This window comes from Macaca thibetana, chromosome 1 (genome assembly GCF_024542745.1).
Source record: "Macaca thibetana thibetana isolate TM-01 chromosome 1, ASM2454274v1, whole genome shotgun sequence".
Taxonomy (NCBI): Eukaryota; Metazoa; Chordata; class Mammalia; order Primates; family Cercopithecidae; genus Macaca; species Macaca thibetana.
In genome coordinates this window covers 177,372,896-177,392,675 of record NC_065578.1, presented here as the reverse complement: position 1 = coordinate 177,392,675, position 19,780 = coordinate 177,372,896, and the positions used below count along the sequence as shown (strand labels likewise).

At 35.5% G+C, this 19,780-nt stretch overlaps 1 protein-coding gene across 7 annotated transcripts in view; it reads left to right on the top strand.

Annotated features, from left to right (window-relative positions):
- Positions 1-19,780, top strand: part of HMCN1 (hemicentin 1) — a 508,510-nt gene that overhangs the window by 225,429 nt on the left and 263,301 nt on the right. For all 7 annotated transcript variants that reach the window (XM_050765519.1, XM_050765493.1, XM_050765511.1 and 4 more), the window contains 4 exons: positions 3,515-3,686; positions 6,191-6,297; positions 17,164-17,284; positions 18,178-18,441. In XM_050765519.1, coding sequence (XP_050621476.1) covers positions 3,515-3,686; positions 6,191-6,297; positions 17,164-17,284; positions 18,178-18,441 — 664 coding nt within the window. The remainder of the gene's footprint in view (positions 1-3,514; positions 3,687-6,190; positions 6,298-17,163; positions 17,285-18,177; positions 18,442-19,780) is intronic.

Genomic DNA, 19,780 nt, shown 5'->3' with positions numbered 1-19,780 from the left:
TTGTTAGACGTTTTAAAGGTACAAGAACTCTGAAATATCAGTTTTTTCATCTATCAAATTAAGGAGGTGGATTAGATGGTCTCGGAGGCCCTTTGTAGATATAAACTGTTACAAATTGTCAGAGAACCATTTTTACATTAAAACTTTTAAGGTACTGTATAAACAGTTATCTAGGGATTTAAAAAAGCTTTTGTGTTGATAAAAATGCATAATTTTTAGGCTCTCACATTATTCTAGTTTTATTCTTTCTTCTTTATAATAGAGGATGATTTCTAATCTCATGAGAATATTTCTCATAGTTAGACAATTAGAGATTTTTAATTTTCTTGTGTCTGGCACTCTAAGAAGCCAGAAACCTCACTTATGGTACATTCTGTAGCTTGCAGTGATCTACTTTTATTCACATATTGGTAGTATCTGTATTTTCTAATAAAACAAGTTGCATCTGTTTTCAATTTGATTTTTCTTATAAGTGGATAAAAAAAAGTGATTTGAGACTATTGACAGAAGTCTGCACTATGTCTTTCCCAACAAGTAATATTATGATACATGGTAATCCCTTTGTGAAAGCCTCATAAATGTTGATGAATTGGAAGCATTATTGAGAGTAAACCAAAGCCCGCTTATATTCTGTACCATTTGAACACACTTGCTTCACAAACATGCAGCCAAATTAGGAAGGCTTCCATTTTCCTATGAATACTCAAGACTTGGGAACCTTCATGTGTAACTAACAGACAACAAGATAGCTTTCCAGCAATATATCATAACCTCTCTGCATTGGGTTTGAAGGAAAGATATATTTGTGGAGCCACCCAGGCATAGACTATAAATTTAATGAAGGATGTATGTAAAAAATGACTTCCATCTTTATTAATGCCATTTCATTTCATTATTAAACTTGAAACATCTCACAATTCCTAGTGGTACTTGTTTTCTATTTTTTTTTCTTTTCTATTGAGAATCATTTATGACCAGATTATGTGTCTTGTCCTTAAAACAGATATTCTGTCCATTTGTTTAATTTCTCTTCTTTGCCCTCTTCAGTCTCTATATCAGACATTATCCTCAAAATTATTATCAGTTAAATTTATCAAATGCTTTCTGAGGACCAACAACAATCCTTTCTTTTTTTCTTTTCTTTTCTTTTCTTTTTTTTTTTTTTTTTTAGTTAGGCAGACCCTTACAGCCTTGTTTTATGTTGACATAAAAATGTCAACACTCTGATTACTAAAATATGTGTTCTATGTATGGTCAATGTTAGTTACAGTCAGTCTGGTCTCTAGTCATATGGACGGATTTGATAAGCAGAGTGATCCATACCCTTCTCTTCAAGCATGATAGATCATTAAGAACCCATTTTTCAAAAATGGCATCTGCTTCATTAAACAAATATGTTTTATTTCATATGTAAAATTCCATGTTCTTTGTAAGGTTAAATTTTGGGGAAATACGTCATATGATTTATGGGGTAATTAGTTGTATTAAATTTTGTTTTTTTGCTCAATTCATCCGTGATGACACTACAGATTTTTCTTTTTAAAATATTTCAGTGTGTCACTCCTCTGCTTGAAGCCCTTTAGTCATTTTCATGGGATCTCTAGGATGAAATCCAAATGTCATAGCCTGACTTAAAATTACCATCCATTGTCTGGTCCTGACACAGACTTCCAGCCTCATCTTCTTTTTTATCTGAGCACTTCACTGCAGCCAGATGTAGTCACTCACGTTCCCAACATATTTGGAGTACTTCTGTCTCTGTCTCAGTGTTCTTGCTCAGCTTCTCTCTTCTGTCTGGTTTGAATTTGCCTCTTTCGTTATTTACAGAAAACTTTTCTGTCTTTCATAGTCAGATTACTTTACTTTGCCTGTGAAGTCATTGCTGAAACACTTCAGCAATGGCCAAAACAACTAGGGGAAGGGAAGGGAATTTAGCTGGGGAGGGAGAAAGCTAAGATTATATAAGTATGTGGACTGTGAAAACACTGTGATGTGGCATTACTGTGTGGAAGTACTGTGAGGGCATTTTATGTACATTTTTTCAACAGCATTTCTTGTATTATGAATTTCTTTTATTTAATAAGAACATAAGTATTATTACCATTATGACCAGTTTCATTGACATTAGTATATACACACCTTTATCATGTATAGAGCACAATACTTTGTTTTGGATACACAAAGAAATAGGAGATACGGTTTTTGATACTGGAGCAAGGACAGGAATTTTTATGAAAAATATAAGAAATGCAAAACATTCGGGAAATCTGAGTCCTAATGACTAAAAATGTGGTAATCAATACTTAGTACCTGGAAAAGTATCTTGAACAATAAACATTTATTTTATGATGAATGTGATTGCTTCATATTGTTATGTGATAAGTCTTAGATGCTTCCCTTATCCTTAGAGGGAAAGAAAAGGAAAAACAATAAAAGAATACTTTTCACAGAAAATAAAAATGTTGCACAGTATTTATTGCTTGGTTACTTGATATGTGACCACCTATACTGAAATTTCAAAAAATGTTTTTGTTTAATCATTAATAGCTTGACTTTAGCTTACTATCCAGCTCTGTTCAGTGTCTTATGCCTCATTAGAAAAGAAAATTTTCATAGTGATATGCAGTCTTAAGGGATACATAAACCAGAGAAAGATGAGGTGATCAAAGGTTATCGTGACTTAAAATTGTAAGATCATCCAAGGAGTACCTGTACAGACATGCAGTATTTGTCTAAAGGGAAATTGTCTTTGTTAGTACAGAAACTTTCTATGGATTCAAAGTTTTTCTTGTTCACAATGAGGCATTAACACCTTTTTATAACCCAATTTCTTAATGATTTTTAAAGACTATTTTTCAAGAATACACTACTTGGTATTAAATCCTAACCTGAAATATTTTTCTATTCTCTTTAATGCAGTGCTTTTCCCATTATATTGTTACTTATTCACTTTATTATAAAAATGACTATTTTAGTGACATTGCAATTATTTTTCTATAATTAGTATGCTATAATATAATACACTATATATAATTACAGTATAATACAATAATTAATATGCCCAATTTAGTTAAATTGGATTTGATAATTTGCTAAGTGGGTTTCTTTTACAAATTGCATCTGGAAGAAATAAAATCTGGAAAGAAAGAATAGAAGAAGGGATTGCACATGTTAGCACTACTGTGTTTTTAAATAGGTTCTTATCTCTTGAGACATAGCAAACTGTCAGTAATATCTCTGCGTGTCTCCCCTCACTGATTTTGTAGTCTCATTTCGAATGTATTATTCAAGATAGAAAACTTGAAATTTGAACATGGGTTAAACCAGCATTTTGTTTTGAATCTACACTAACCAGAATTAGAAAGAGTCCTATCTTCAGTAATGACTGAAATAAATTTCACACTAGTCCAGGATGTGCCGGAGTCATTTGATTACCCAAAGTACCTGAAACAGCAATGATATAAAACTGCGAATGTTTTCTGATAACACTTACACTTCTCTTTTTCTCTTATAGGTATTAAAATGGGTAGAAGAAGCAGTACAGGCCTCCAAAGTTCACCTCTTGTCCACAGATCATTTGGAACAGGCTGTAAATACTTGGAGAATTCCTTTTGATCCCAGCCTAAAAGAGGTCACTGTGTCTTTGAGTGGACCTTCTCCAGTGATTGAAATTCGCAATCCTTTAGGTGAGATATATCAACCATCACATAATAAAATACAAAATACATAGAGGGTAAAATACTTTTCACACACTTGTTTTTGTCAAGTTAATGCCAACTTCATGAATAAATTCAATAAATTCGGATGTGGCTAAGGAAGGTGTTTAAAAAATGTAACATTTTGAAAGTGCTAGCTATTGTTGAATTAATATGAGATCCAAAAAGGTAAAACTTCTCATATTTAAGCAGATCACATTTAGTAAATTAATTATATTTAAATGATACAAAATAAAAATATTTAAATAAAACCTGAAAGTTTATATGAGGAGGTATTTTACAGTAACTTATTCTGTCAAATTCAGTATTTTACATTATTTTTAAATGACTCACACCGAATAACTCTTAAAATAACTAATTTTCCACTCTATTATTTTCTTGATAAATTTTAATTTTACAGAAGATATTTGTTAAAAACCAAATTTATATTCTTAGTAAAGGGAACTTTTAATTCACTTTGCCTCTTTACTTAAGTATATTTTATAACCATATGATTTGTTTGGTACAATTGCTAGTTGATAACTACAATAAGATTTACATCGAATAGCAATCTAGTAAAGACAGAAATCTTTAATCTTTTCTTAACATTTTCATTTAGAAATTTTTTAACCTAATATTTGCAAAATAGTTATATTTCCACCGTGGCTTTAGTTGTGTATTTTTTCTCTGTATTTATAAATAGAGAGGAGGATAACTGGTTTTCTTACTTTGTCTTAGAAGAAAATAACTAATTTCCAAAAGAAAACAACCTATGAAATTGTTCTCAGAGGCCACAAACACATTAAAATTTACAAGACAAATACAATGTCTTTCTCAAGACTTCTACAAGTTTGACCTTATAAATGGATTTTCCTGTTGAAGTAGCATTCCACTCCAATAACATCCATGTTACCGAGGAAAGAGTTGTGTTTTCTACTACCTGGAGACTCAGAGTACCTGTACCCATTGCATTATTTTTCTACTACTTTAAAAAGTCATTGGGCATACAATGATTGTAAAACTTTTGATTCAAACATAGGATGCTTATAACTTCTTTCTTTCCTTCTTTCCTCCCTCCCTCCCTCCTTCCTTCCTTCCTCTTTCTTTCTTTTCTTTTCTTTTCTTTTCTTTTCTTTTCTTTTCTTTTCTTTTCTTTTCTTTTCTTTTCTTTTCTTTCTTTCTTTCTTTCTTTCTTTCTTTCTTTCTTTCTCTCTCTCTCTCTCTCTCTCTTTCTTTCTTTCTTTCTTTCTTTCTTTCTTTCTTTCTTTTTTCTTTTTCTTTCTTTCTTTCTTTCTTTCTTTCTTTCTTTCTTTCTTTTCCTTCCTTCCTTCCTTCCTTCCTTCCTTCCTTCCTTCCTTCCTTCCTTCCTTCCTTCCTTTCTTTCTCTTTCTTTTTCTTCTTTTTCTTTCTTTTTTCTTTTTTGACATGGCGTCTTGCTCTGTTGCCCAGGCTGGAGTGCAGTAGCATGACCTCAGCTCATTGCAGCCTCCGCCTCCTGGGTTCAAGTGATTCTCCTGCCTCAGCCTCCTGAGTAGCTGGGATTACAGGTGCACACCACCACACCTGGCTAATTTTTGTATTTTTAGTAGAGACGGAGTTTCACCATGTTGGTCAGGCTGTTTTCGAAATCCTTACCTTGTGATCTGCCCACCTCAGCCTTCCAGAGTGTTGGGATTACAGGCATGAGCCACCACACCTGGCCTAACTTATTTCTTTATATAACTAGAGAAGTAGTCCATGGGAAAGTCAAGAGTGAGGTGAAAAACTGAACTGTGGCTTAATTCCAAATTTGCTTTTCCTCTCTTCTAAGTTCCAACTATTGGACACTTTAGATAAATGTCAGGTCAGTAGGCGATGGTATCGTGCTACTTCATTACACTGCCTCCTTTAATTATTCCTATGACAGATAAAAGCCTTCTCCTGTGCTTCATGGGAAACCGGTTAAGGTTTTACACTTTGTGTAAAGATGCCCAGGGCTCTCATGTTAGTAATACTTTGATTGCTCTCCAGAATGACATTTATTCTGGTTTGCTGTGTTTGCCATCTATTTAATCTAAATATCTCTAGTGACTCTGTGTAACTTTTTTGGTAACCGTAGTAGTTACTATTTAGGCTGGCTTCGGAAATATGATTACAGTCTGCTAATTGTTATTCTCATTTGATGATCAAATCAGCATAACAAATAGTAATCTGTTTTTTCAGTTTCTAATGCCTGGACACCCTAAAATTAAGTATATTTTAGAAATAAATAAAATAATGTTTTGAGTTATGGGTATAAGTGTCAATCAGGTCATAGATACTGGAAATTGAATGTGTTTTAGCCACAGTATAGAAAATAAAGGCTCTTTGGGTTAGTTTGCAGCACACTTTAGTAAAACATGTGCCAGTGTTATTTGAAATTTGATCATGCTCTTGGTTTTGTGTAGTGTTAAATTACCTAATATACATAGCTGAGAGAAGGATTGTGCTTGTTACCTTTATGTTCTGTCTTTCAGGGAAGCTGATCAAAAAGGGATTTGGCCTGAATGAGCTATTAAATATCCATAACTCTGCCAAAGTAGTGAATGTGAAAGAGCCAGAGGCTGGAATGTGGACAGTGAAGGTACTGTTACTTCACAAAGTTTGTTTATTATTTTATTTTGAAGTTGGCATGTTTCGTGAAGTATACACAGTGGTTTTTTTAAACATAAACTCTTGCTATCGTGGAGAGTGCTTGTAATAAAAAGCAATGTACATAGGTGTTTGTAGGAGGCGTCTTGATCACATGAATTTGGTAGTTTTCAGTTTGAGGACCATGAACATCATCATTGCCACACGATACACTTACAATTCTCAGATAGTTTTCCTATCATCAAATCTGTAGATTTATTTTATTATCTACTTCATGCTTACAAAATAATCAGAGATGGAGCCAACAGAGAATAACGGTTAGAGCCATAGGCTGTGTTGTGAAACTGCCTGGGTTTGGATCTTAACACCACGCCTTCACAGCTGCACTGCCTGGGGAACAGAACTTCTCTGTGCATGGCTTTCCTTCTCTGTCATGTGGGGATGGTAGTCACAGTCCTTTACTTTACAGAATTGGTCTGAGGATTAAATTAATATGATACAGCTGAAATAGTATTGTTTCTGTTTCAAAGCAAGCATTCAAGTGCTGTGTTGGCTTTTTTTATTTGGTGGATTTCTATTCATTTTTTTTCTTTAGCACAATGTGGTATTTGTATCCTAAACTTAAGTGGTACATATTTCCTTTAAGAAAGCATTGTATTTTGGCAGTATGGAGGAAAAAAATACACTCAAAATTCAAGATACCATAAATCAGAGATCTAGTTCTGCCGCAGATTCTGTGTGTGTCCCACTGTGGCGGATGCCCTGAGTGACTTGCCCATATTTCTCAGGCTTTTCAGCGTACTTCCCGATCTAGTATCTGCATTTCTGTGTCTTCAGAGGTTTTTTCCTAGAACAGGAAAAGGTTGTTCTGCTGAGGAATTAACACCCCTCAGGAGCAGCTATTAGCACCTGAAGGGAACACACTCCAGGTGTCCACTGTGGGAAAAGGCTTAAAACACACCCTTTGAGGGCCTCTTCCCGTTCCTGCATTATCTCCCCCCTTGCTATTAGCATTCTTTCCAGCTGTCAAATAAACAACTTGCTCTAGAATCTTTCTGAAGATATCCTGTACATTGTTTACTCTTTCATTGTCTTTTTTTTAACATAAAAAATTGAATTAATGGTATCATAATTCAAATGATAGAGCTGCTGTGAAAGTATGTGTAGCTGATATACTGTAGAAATTCAAGGAGCCATTTTTCATGCCAGTTTTTTTTTTTTAAAAGAATATCTCTATTAATGTCCCCAGTTTAAAGAATGAATGTTTACCTTGTAAATCGATTCAAATCCTAAGATACTAGTTTTTTATTCTCAGAACTCTAAGCCCTGCAGGAAAAATAGAAACTCTTGTATAGATTATTTCAAGGTGGATAATATAAGGGTATAGGTGAAAAGGCATGTGAAAGAAAATCTGGTAATTTCTTAATGAATGGGCCAGAAACGACCCTACCTGCCTGTTTTTTTCCACCCAGTTCCTTGCACATAGTGCCTAGTATTTATTGAGTGTATTAGATTGAGGAATTGTTTTGCTGCTACAATGTTTTAAATAAATGTGGCCAAATTTTATGTAATGGTTATTTTGACTAACTTGCCAAAAATATCACTAGCATTGAGTCTGACTTTTTGTGACCACAGTAGGAAGGAATTACAAGTGTCGAGTCTCTTCATCCCTCAAATACTTTAATTTAAGCATGACTTAGCCAACAGTATCTTGAGCTAGCAAGTCCACTGGAATAATTTTTTCTTGCTTTCTGAATATTGGCCTTAAGTAATCCATTATTGACTGTGAAATACATGCACGTGATGCCATTCTTCCATGTTAGTAGCAATTTATTGTGCAGTACTTGTACCTATTTCCAGGTGATTTGGATTGCTACCAGTGGTATTTCCTCTAGTAAAACTCTTGCCTAGAGGAGGGATATTGCATGTCTGTTATTTTACCTTGTGCCTCACACAAGTATTCATTCAGTCATCCATTCAATAAACATTTACTGACTGCTCTTGGCCATGTTCTGTGCTACTTACTTAATGGACATGAAGCACATTTTAATTGATAATTAGAACAGAGAAGTAATGAGGATTAGTTTTATGAGTGAGCAGAGGCTTTGATCAGGTGAGGAGGTGACGAGAACTCTGTTTAGACAAGTCTCTAAGCTCAGTCTCCTATAATTAAGGGAACAATAAAAAGACACAGTATCTATTATCATTTTATCTTAAATTTTTATCTAGCCCTCACCAAAAGAGCCTCCAGCTCTGATTTACAGTATTTCTAGTGTAGGATTAGTGCTTACAATAAGAAAACAAAGAGTAAGCATTATAATGAAACTGAAAAATAATAAACTTATTTTGCTTCTATATGAAATACCAAAAGAATGTATCAGGTTGATGCAAAGGAAATTGAACTGAATCTGATGACATAAAATCTGTTGACTTTGGATTTCCCTTTTGGATGTCTGATGAATGATAAATGTTTTACATGTGCACTTTCTCAAGATGGGAAATGTCTGAGATTAGATAGTGTATCCCTGGTGCTATCTCCCATGCGCTCGACTATCTGGAAAAGATCTGCTCTATCACTAAAATTAATAGTGGCTTTTTGAATGTTTCACATACAGTTTTTATCCCAAATATGGAGAACGATCTATTACTCAACATTACCATGGTATTCAAGGACCACCCAATTGAGCCTTAAGCCAGTCTTTCTAGTTATCTTCTATCACTTGTTTTTACATTCTTATCATATATAATTTTGTACTGTCTCTCTCCCCCCACCACATTCTCTTACCCCATGCTTTCTTCCAAGCTTTTCCTTCCCTTTATAATGCCTTTTCTTCCATTCTGACTTATAACTATCCCACAGAGTTCACCTCAAATAACAAAACTTTCATCAAACTTTGTCAGATTTTTTTTCCTTAAAATGCTCTTTTCTCTCTGGCTTTCTATTAAATTTTTCTGCGCTTCCCTTTTGGATTAATTTCTCCCTTGTCATTTTTATTTCTATAAATATTTTCTGTCTCTCTTTTTCTATAGATCAGATTTTGCCACTAGTATATGCCACAGTGCCTGAGAAAGAACTACATAAATATTTATGAATAAAAATTAATACATTTATTCTGAGGATATCCAGGGAAGTAGGCAGAAGAACTGGTTTAGTTAGCCTATAGTGGAGGTGCTAGCATGGAACACTAATACGTTTAATGATTTAAAATGATAAGAGAGTGGCAGTTTCTTTTCTTTTGTGATTTTTCTGGTAAGTACTTTACTGTTCCGTCTTAGGGCACTTTCACTAAGCAGAGATAATGAGTCAACTCATTTGTATAATTCACATAAACACTCAAATGTTTTAGGTTTCCTCTGATGCAGGTAAAGCATGTTAAAAAGAAGTAACTGGAAATAACATAAAGTTTTATTAAAAACAGAAGAGAAGATTGTTTTATGCTCCTAAATTTCCATTTGTAGGAAAGCTACAGATCATGGATCTTATTTCTGAGAAGCAATATGTTTTTTCCATTCAGCAACTAATATAGAGTATTAGAGTGTAACCACAGAAACTCTTGAGCCAAATTTTGTCCTCTGCTTTTTAAAGGAAACTCCCTGCAAAGACATTAGATAATTGTCAGCACCCAATGGGTTTAGGTGGTACAAATGTTTATATTAGTCTAGGATCAGCAGTGTGATCATTTAATTTAACATATCCCCTGGGATATGTTTCTATTAAGTATATTTGGATAAACTGTCTTTAGATAATCTCCCAAGTACAGAAAGGCGTGTACCCAACCACATAATTATACTGAGATTCTGAGACTAGTAGAAATATTTTGGTTTTGGATAGTTACGTTGGTAGCCAGAGCCTACTAATGCATTTTCTACAGGGTAAGGATATTTTAAAAATCCTACTCAAGTGGCATAAGCTTGTTTAGGAATCATAATTAAATCAACCTCAAGTCTGAAAGGACCACACATGAAGATTATTATGCTGGCCTCCTATTAGTCTTTCCTGGTGACTCTTATGAATAAGCCTGTAGTTTATACAAGGTGTGTTAAGTAAATAGATTAGGTGTAGCATTAGTGTTTTGGGTCAGGGGAATGTTTGATAATAGATTTTTCCTGGATAATTTGCCAGTTTTTTGGCCTGTCAATATCAGACTGTCAACTAAATAGAATGCTTCCTTTATAAAAAAGATATGTGTACACTTAGGTACACATGCACTTGGGTATATGTAAATTTATATGCATATGTGTGTGCATATATGTGTGTGTGTGTGTGTATTTAAGCAGAATTTATGTTTTGAATACATTTCCTTATCACACATTTCTCCAAGCGCATAATGCCCAACAAAATAATGGTATTTAAATCTAGCTTCCATGATTGTGTCTTTGTCTGACACAATGCCTAACTCACAGTAGGTTCTTAATAAATATTTTATTGGAACCATCTATTCTTTAATTTGGAAAGAATTTAAAACTTAAGAGCAAATTTTGAAAAGAGGTGGACATCTATTTGAATTCAAGATTCATTACTTAATGTCTTTTTGTTCGTGGAGAAATTACTTAACCTCTCTAAGTCTGAGGAAAGTGGGGTAAAATAATGGCTACTCAATATTGTCATGGTTAAATGAGATATTGGTAAAGTGCTTCAGCAGTTTCTGATTCATGAATTAGTTGTTGCTAATAATGTTGGCACATGAATTCTGACAGGTTAATTAGTTATTCTTTTGAATATATGTAAATCATACATTGTATCTTTACTTTCCTTTAATGCACATATACTTGAATTTTTCTTTAGTTTTTGTGTTTGTCTTACTTTGGGCACATTTACCATTTTATAAAACATTGAAACTCTGTTGGAGAGAGAAAAACCATCTCTATCAATCAAATTTTAATTCAATTTATAAAAGGTAAGGTTTCATATTTAGTGCTAGGAGGAATTCTCACTGGCTTAGTACAAGAAGGTTAATTCCTCACTAATGTTCTGTGTTCCATGGGGTCTGGTAGAGTATTCTGCTTCACAGTCACTCAGGAACCCAAGCTGATGGTGGCTCTACCATAATTTAGAACATGCAGCATCTTCAGTCACTTAATGAGGGAAAAACCTGGAGGATGTGGCAGTGAATAAATAAAAAGAAATTTGTTACTTTTGTCTCATCCCAGAAGCGACACATTTCACTCCCTTATTACCCAGTAGGCAAGCTGTTATTGTGGCCTAATGGTATACTAGAGCTGGCTCATAACGACTCCTGGAGAGTCAATGATACATTTCTCTTCTAGCTCTGTGTTCAGCGACATCATGTTGGGAGCTAGCAATCAGCTATGATGGGAACATTTACACCACAGAAATTGAAAAATGACAAAAATTAGGGGTTTTTTTTGTTAGAGAGGAATTTATTAGTACCTCACTGACCTGACTTTTCCTAACTGAAAGGGTACTCAGAAATGTAGAATGGCAAAGAAATAGTTGGAGAATGTTATTGTTTTATATGCCATAGGGTGTAAATCTACCCAGGAATTATGTTATTCCAAAATACCATGCACAGACTTAGGTACCTGAGAAAGACATTGAACTTGGAATAATTGCCATTTAAGTTGCTATCTATACCTAGATAAATATCATTCTTTTGAGCCTCTGTTTCTTTGTAGTTCCATAAAATTATCTTTGGATATAATAGGGTTTTAAGAGATAATGTGTGAACATACTTAGCATAATGCATCTAGAAACATTTAGTGAATTCTTGATGAGTATGGCATTAGCTGGTCTGAGGAAAATCTAAGAAAAAACATCAACACTAGGTGCATGGATGGTTTCCATGTCATTTATTAAACCTACAAAACCTACATTTATCACATGCCTCCTGAGTGACATTCTGTGGTGATGAATATGAAATAGTTACTGCCTTGAAGGGACTTTCAATGTAGGCAGGCATTTAACAGGCCTTTGCCTTTAAACTAAGAAGTAAATCCATCTGCAGTAGAGCTGACCAGGAAGATCTGAGCTGAGATCTCAGAGGAGCAAGTAATTTTCCGCTGGAGCTCTCCATGGTGCTTGTTCCATTGTCCTTCAGCCTGTCCTGCTCCTTCATTCTTGGTAGTCTCACTCCAATTCAGAAACCTAGACTCTGGTTCACTCTGCTCCTTCTTTTCCCTTACTGCATTGTAGGTCAAGGCTACCTATTTACAACTTTAGGATACCAATATGTATCTCTGTATGAGGGTTCTCCAGAGGGACAGAAATAATAGGATACATACATATATGAAAGGGAACTTATTAGGAAGAACTGGCTCACACAATCTCAAGTCAAAGTCCCACAATAGGCCATCTGCAAGCTGGGGAAGAAAGAAGCCAGTAGTGACTCAGTCCATGTCCAAAACCCTCAAAAGCAGGGAAGCCAACAGTGATGCCTTGAGTCTGTGACCAAAGGCCCGAGAGCCCCTTGGACTCAGTGGTGTAAGTCCAAGAGTCCAAAGGCCGAAGAACCTGGAGTCTGTTGTCCAAGGGCAGGAGGAATGGAAGAAAGCATCCATCATGGGAGAAAGGCAAAAGCCAGAAGACTCAGCAAGCCAGCTTATCCCACCTTCTTCCACTTGCTTTGTTCCAGTCGTGCTGGCAGCCAACTAGATAGTGCCCACCCACATTGAGGGGGGTCTTCCTCCCCCAGTACATTGACTCAAATGTCAGTCTCCTTTGGCAACACCCTCACAGATGCACCCAGAAAGAATACTTTACCAGCTCTCTAGGTATCCTTCAATCCAATCAAGTTGATACCTAATTTTAACTATCACATCTAGTGTAACCTCGTCTTTGCCATACCGTGACCTTACCTCACATCCGCTCACACTGCAGCAGCCTGTGTATTCCTGACTCAGACCCCTTCACAACTTAATGAACGTGATGCTACTCATTGAGAGGAGTAATGTGGCTCATTATGTACGTTTAGAAATTTTATGAATAAATTGACTTTGAAACACAACTCTTCCTAGCTCAGATAAATCCTGTTCAACATCTGATATCTAGAAAGTTTCCTGTTATGCTCTGAGCCTGAATGCTGCTGCTAGATTACCCTCTTATCTACAGAAGCCATGAGGTTAGGGTAACTCTGCAGGAGTAAAAGTTCAAGACATTATGTAGTGGAAAGGTGCTTTTTGGAGCCATATTCTAATTTTAATATAACCCACAGGTTGAATCTAGATGATATAAAAGACCAAATAGAAAGACATTAAGACAGTAATTTTGACCTCACTAATTTTATGACATATATTTATATAATTTTATTACATTTATTAAAAATGTATTAAAATGGCTAAAATAATTTGGAAGAGAAGGGAAGGGAAAAAATACGGCTGGACCTCCTCTTTGCTTGTCTCAGTTACAGAATTAGCTTAGTTTTCTTTGCCCCTCCAAGACCTTCATGTCATTTAGTTCTCCTCTAACCTCATCAGGTTCGTAACTCACGAGACTCCAAAGTCTTCTCCCAACACTCCTGCAGTTTCCTAAAAGCTTTCTTGCTTATGGTCTCATTGCCTTCTGATTATTTGTGTTGATTATAACCTTTTGTACTTTGATGTAGGGCAAAACTCAGCCCCTTCAAAATATCAAAAGAAATCTATCAATAGCAAGCATTTTGTGAATTTGGTAGATTTGCTCGTAGATTTGGGGTCTATGTCATAAAGCACCTTATGCTTTTCCTGCTCTTTCCTTGGCCACCACCCCCTCGCCTCCCCATTACATTTCTCTGCTTCTTTCTTCTGGATAGTCCCAGAAGTTCCATATAACTCTCCTCCTATTGTGTAAAGCAGTTCAGCATATTTCAACATTTACCCTCAAACCAGCATAATTAAATTCATTGAGATCATCATGAGAAACGCATGGGGTAGCTGTAGAGTTTGGTTTCTGGAGCTTCACCGAGTTCAGACTCCAGCTTTGCCACCTGCTGTATCTGTTACTTTGAGCAAGTCACTTAACCTCTCTGATCCATGAAGTGAAGGTGATAATAATACTCTCTCACGGGGACTTTTGTGAGGATTAAAAGTGAGAATTTGTATAAAAAATGAAGCTTTATATATAGTGTGTGCATTTTGTGCATGTTAGTGCTTTTTTCTCCTCCCTTTTCCATTTATTGGTGGGTTATACCCTCATTATACATAAAACCTGTTTGTTTCTTTTACACTAATGTTTTTTAAAGGGAGCTTAGATAAGAAAGAGATGAAAACAATAGCTTACTTTAATAGATATCAAACTATTGGTGCTTTCTCATGAAGAAATTTATGTGGTGTTTAGTGTGCCTAAAATACTGTTCAAGTATTAGAATTCTTTTAAGAGAATAATTAAATAATGATAAATGCATGAATTAACATCAGAGGCTATTTTAATACTAAATTATTTTAAAAACTTTAAATTAGCTCATTTTTTTTTCTTTTTATTGTATATTTTAACCACAGTGTTAGTTTATTTGGGATGTCCTTTGTTTCCATTACCCTGATTAGCCCAGAGTTGTATTAATTGCATATAAAAATGGACTCACTTGAAGATATCTTTTATTTACAAACACTTTTAAATTCATCGAAGACATTCTCACTGTCTACAGTATAGTATAGACACATGAAATTAAGATATTTTGTTATTTATTACTCTTCATATTTTAGCAGAGCAATATACTCTTCATATTTGTTCAGAGAATAGTAAACCTATATTCTTACTTTTGCATACTTTATTACTTGGTGTGGTCTTTGAAGGATCAAAGTTAATTTATATTACATTAATTTTATATAATTTATAAGGGGCTCCCTGTTCATCAAATCTGCTTTAACGTGTTATTTAGTAGTAGAGGTTAGCATATTTTCAAACATCTGTATAATTTCTGGGTTTTTTTTCACTCAGCTATTAAGCACCACATTTTTAAAAACCACCTTTGTTAGTTGATTTATGCATAGAACACTTGGCAGATGATTAGCACTTGATAGCAGGCATTTGGAAAATTACGTGTTAAATTTGTCCTTAGTAACCTCAACAGCTGTTTCATCATAAGGGACTTTCTGAGGAGCAAGGCAACTAACAGTGATATATGATGTTAGTGAAAAAATAAAAATTAACTCATTGTAATATCAAACATTCTGATTGACTTACATGAAATTAGTAGGTGATAGTGTCTTCCATAAAGCTCTACATTATCTAAAGAAATTGACATTAGAATTACCAAAGTTTTATATAACCCTATGGGGAATCCCTGATTTAAAATTGATAGTTTCCTTTTTAAATTTATTATGTGGAATTCATAATGTATTCATTGAGAAATAATGGAATAAGGGTGGTACTAAGATCCCTACACTTACACATATAATCTTTTGTAACCTTTATGCAAATGAGCCATAGTAACTAGCTGCATCATTTATGCTAAGAATATAGCAACAGCTTTCATAATGATGTGTTTTTTTCTTCTTTCTCCCCTTCATTTTACTACCCTTTGAGTTCTTGAGATTCTGCTCAATAAGGAAGGAACATGGTAGCAACAGGGACAGATCTTCTCTTCCTTCTTCTCCACATTGCTAAATAACAAGGAGTAGCAGTGATTCAGGGAATATGGCATAGTTTGCACAGCTCTGGAAGTGGCCCACTGGTAACCATGGTGTGAATTCATCTGGCTGTCCACCAGGTTAAAATGTATATATGCAAATCTGGCTGTCTACCAGATTAAAATTTATATATATACACACTTCAGTGCATTCTGTCATTGCTATAATACCTCAATATGTGCCTTCTCAGTGTTGAGTTTGAGATTGATAATTGGTACATTAGTGTTATGTGAAGTTTTTCTTTCACTCCCATCTCCTACTTCTACTTAAATGCTGGAATTATGTGGTCATTTTATTTTGAGACAGAATCTTGGTAACCTATGTAATAAAATAATGGTGAACTCTTGTTCATAAGTCTTAGGGGGTTTTTGATATGCAAATTCCTAGACTGCCCTGACCTAATGTTCTGATTCAGTAAATCTGGACTGGAACTAAGGACTTTGTATTTTTTTTTTTTTTTTTTTTTTTTTTTTTTTTTTTTTTTTTTTTGAGACGGAGTCTGGCTCTGTCGCCCAGGCTGGAGTACAGTGGCTGGATCTCAGCTCACTGCAAGCTCCGCCTCCCGGGTTCACGCCATTCTCTTGCCTCAGCCTCCCGCGTAGCTGGGACTACAGGCGCCCGCCACCTCGCCCGGCTAATTTTTTTTTTTGTATTTTTTAGTAGAGACGGGGTTTCACTGGGTTATCCAGGATGGTCTCGATCTCCTGACCTCATGATCCGCCCGTCTCGGCCTCCCAAAGTGCTGGGATTACAGGCTTGAGCCACCGCGCCCGGCCAGGACTTTGTATTTTTAAGAAATGCTGAGGACCTTTGCTGGAACACTGCTGAGCTGAGGGTGCCAGGTTGCCCACATCTGGAAAATGGTCAGCTCTATTGCTTGCACTCGCTGTAATGTCCTAGAATTGAACTTGGATGTATTTGTGGAAGATTTCCATATTTGCTAAACATCTACTATGTTAACAATAGTGACCAAAACAAAGATCCATTCCCTCAAGGAGCTTTTACAGATTTATTTCCAGCCCATTCATTAGTGACTAAACACTTGTATCTTTTATCATTAGGCATGAAATATATGACTGAATGGTTTTTTAAAGCTGTCCCCATGGGGTATGTATTACAAAACTTGCATTTAAAATATAGAATCATATTTATGTTGAGAACATCCGGATCAGAGCCTCAGTTTTTGGACATCAATCCTAATTAAATATTGTGCAGTTTCCCATACTGGCGAGGGTTGCATACGACCAGCATACTGGATCAACTGCTGACCAGGTTTGTCATTAAACATTTTCAGACCTCAAGCAGTGGAAGGCACTCTGTTCGCATTACTGGCCTTAGTACTATTGATTTCCGAGCTGGCTTTTCTCGAAAGCCTACCCTGGACTTCAAAAAAACAGTCAGCAGACCAGTGCAAGGTTTGTATGTGCATATTATTTAAATTGACATAATAGCTATCCAAATGAAAAATATTTCTCAGACTGTCTATAATTTTATAATTTTGTAGTATTCAATAACATTGAGAAGCATAGCTTTAAATGTGACTATTCTCTTGGCCTAGTCACTTTCTCAAAACGTAATCCCAAGACCACTGATATCAAAATCGCTGAGGGTGCTTGTTAAAAATTAAGATTCCTGGACCTTACTCCAGATCTCCTGTCATGGAAGGTAGGGCCCAGGAATATGGACTTCAGTGAGCACCTCAGTTGATTCTTACACTTACTAAATTTTGAGAATTACTAACCCAGATCTTGAGATTTTTTTCTTACCAAAACCTATAAATTACCTATTGTCAAGGTAAAATGTGTATATATAGCTGAAAAATTAAACACATTACATATCATTGTATTTCAAAGATAAAATTATTGATTTTTAAACCTTGTCCTCCTCTTATTTTATTCATACATTAAGATTTATAGTTTTCTAGCTGAAAAGAAGCTTAACTATAATGTAACAGTTAAAATTTGGGGGAGGTTATTGTTCATTTATTTTTATTGCTGCATTTCCTGGAAAGATACAAAATAATTTATCTTTAAAAGTATTCATGTGATCAAACATTATATAAAGTTCTCACAATTCTAATTTTTTTAACATGTAAACATAGTTAAAATACTATAAAAGTAATTTCTTAGGATTTCCTAAGTTTCTCTGGTCATGCATAAACGGTCTTTTATGTAGAAACAATTCTGCAACTGATCCAGAATTTGTAGGCATCCTTATGGTACTCATATATTATTATCATGCAAATACTTATTTGATATATGACTTCAATTGCATGTTTCTTATAAATGATAAAATCTTTCTCTTGTAGGAATACCTACCTATGTGCTGCTCAATACTTCTGGAATTTCCACTCCAGCTAGAATAGATCTTCTTGAACTTTTGAGTATCTCAGGAAGTTCTCTTAAGACTATTCCTGTTAAATATTACCCAGATCGAAAACCTTATGGCATATGGAATATTTCTGACTTTGTACCACCAAATGAAGCTTTCTTTCTCAAAGTAACAGGCTATGATGAGGATGATTACCTCTTCCAGAGAGTATCAAGTGTTTCCTTTTCTAGTATTGTCCCAGGTAAGACATCATTTTATTCAACATTGGAATATTGACAGTTTAAGGGGGTGATGTTGTCCCATAGGTAAATAATGGACTATAAAATAAAAAGTATTATCTTCATATTATTACTGCATCACCAAATTGATGAACATTTACATGTAGGGCAATACAGTTTTTCTTAGCTGTTAAATAGCACATCCAAAGTTTCATGTTAAGTCTCACTGATTGCAGATCTGAGAATTTTGATTAGTCAGTGTAAGAGCTGGAACTGGAAAATTCTCGTACTCTCTTTCCCTCTAAAAAAAGCCTGGGGAGCCGGGCGCGGTGGCTCAAGCCTGTAATCCCAGCACTTTGGGAGGCCGAGACGGGCGGATCACGAGGTCAGGAGATTGAGACTATCCTGGCTAATATGGTGAAACCCCGTCTCTACTAAAAATACAAAAAACTAGCCGGGCAAGGTGGTGGGCACCTGTAGTCCCAGCTACTCGGGAGGCTGAGGCAGGAGAATGGCGTAAACCCGGGAGGCGGAGCTTGCAGTGAGCTGAGATCCGGCCACTGCACTCCAGCCTGGGCGACAAAGCGAGACTCCGTCTCAAAAAAAAAAAAAAAAAAAAAAAAAAAAAAAGCCTGGGGCATATATTTGCTTAAACTATCTAAATTGGCTAAATGTATACATACAATTGTCAGAAACTTTCTGCTCCATAGATGGTGGTTCATAGTAAACAACAGGTGATCACTGCCTTTATTTGTCTAGTTGGTTAGTTAGCTAGTTAATTGTACATTTGCTACTACATAGAGAGGAGATTACAGATTAGATATTATATGGAAGCATCAGCTAGCATTTCAGCTTAGCTGTACTTGAGCTATTTTTCAAGGCTCATGACTGAACTCTGACCCAATCTTTTTTTTTCTTTGAGACAGAGTCTTGCTCTGTCGCCCAAGCCAAGGTGCAGTGGCGTAATTTTGGCTCATTGCAAGCTCTACCTCCCGGGTTCATGCCATTCTCCTGCCTCAGCCTCCTGAGTAGCTGGGACTACAGGTGCCTGCCACCTCTCCTGGCTAATTCTTTGTATTTTTAGTAGAGACGGGTTTCACCGTATTAGCCAGGATGGTCTCGATCTCTTGACCTCGTGATCTGCCCGCCTTGGCCTCCCAAAGTGCTGGGATAACAGGCATGAGTCATCGCGCCCGGCCAGAACTCTGACCCAATCTTTAGGACTGTAGCTTGAACCATAGACTGACAGAGATATAAGATTGCTTATAAAATTGTACTATTAGGTGGAGGGACAAAAATTTATCATTTATACATAAGACAGTGATTTGGGAAATTCAGGAACAATTCTATAGCTTTTGTTTA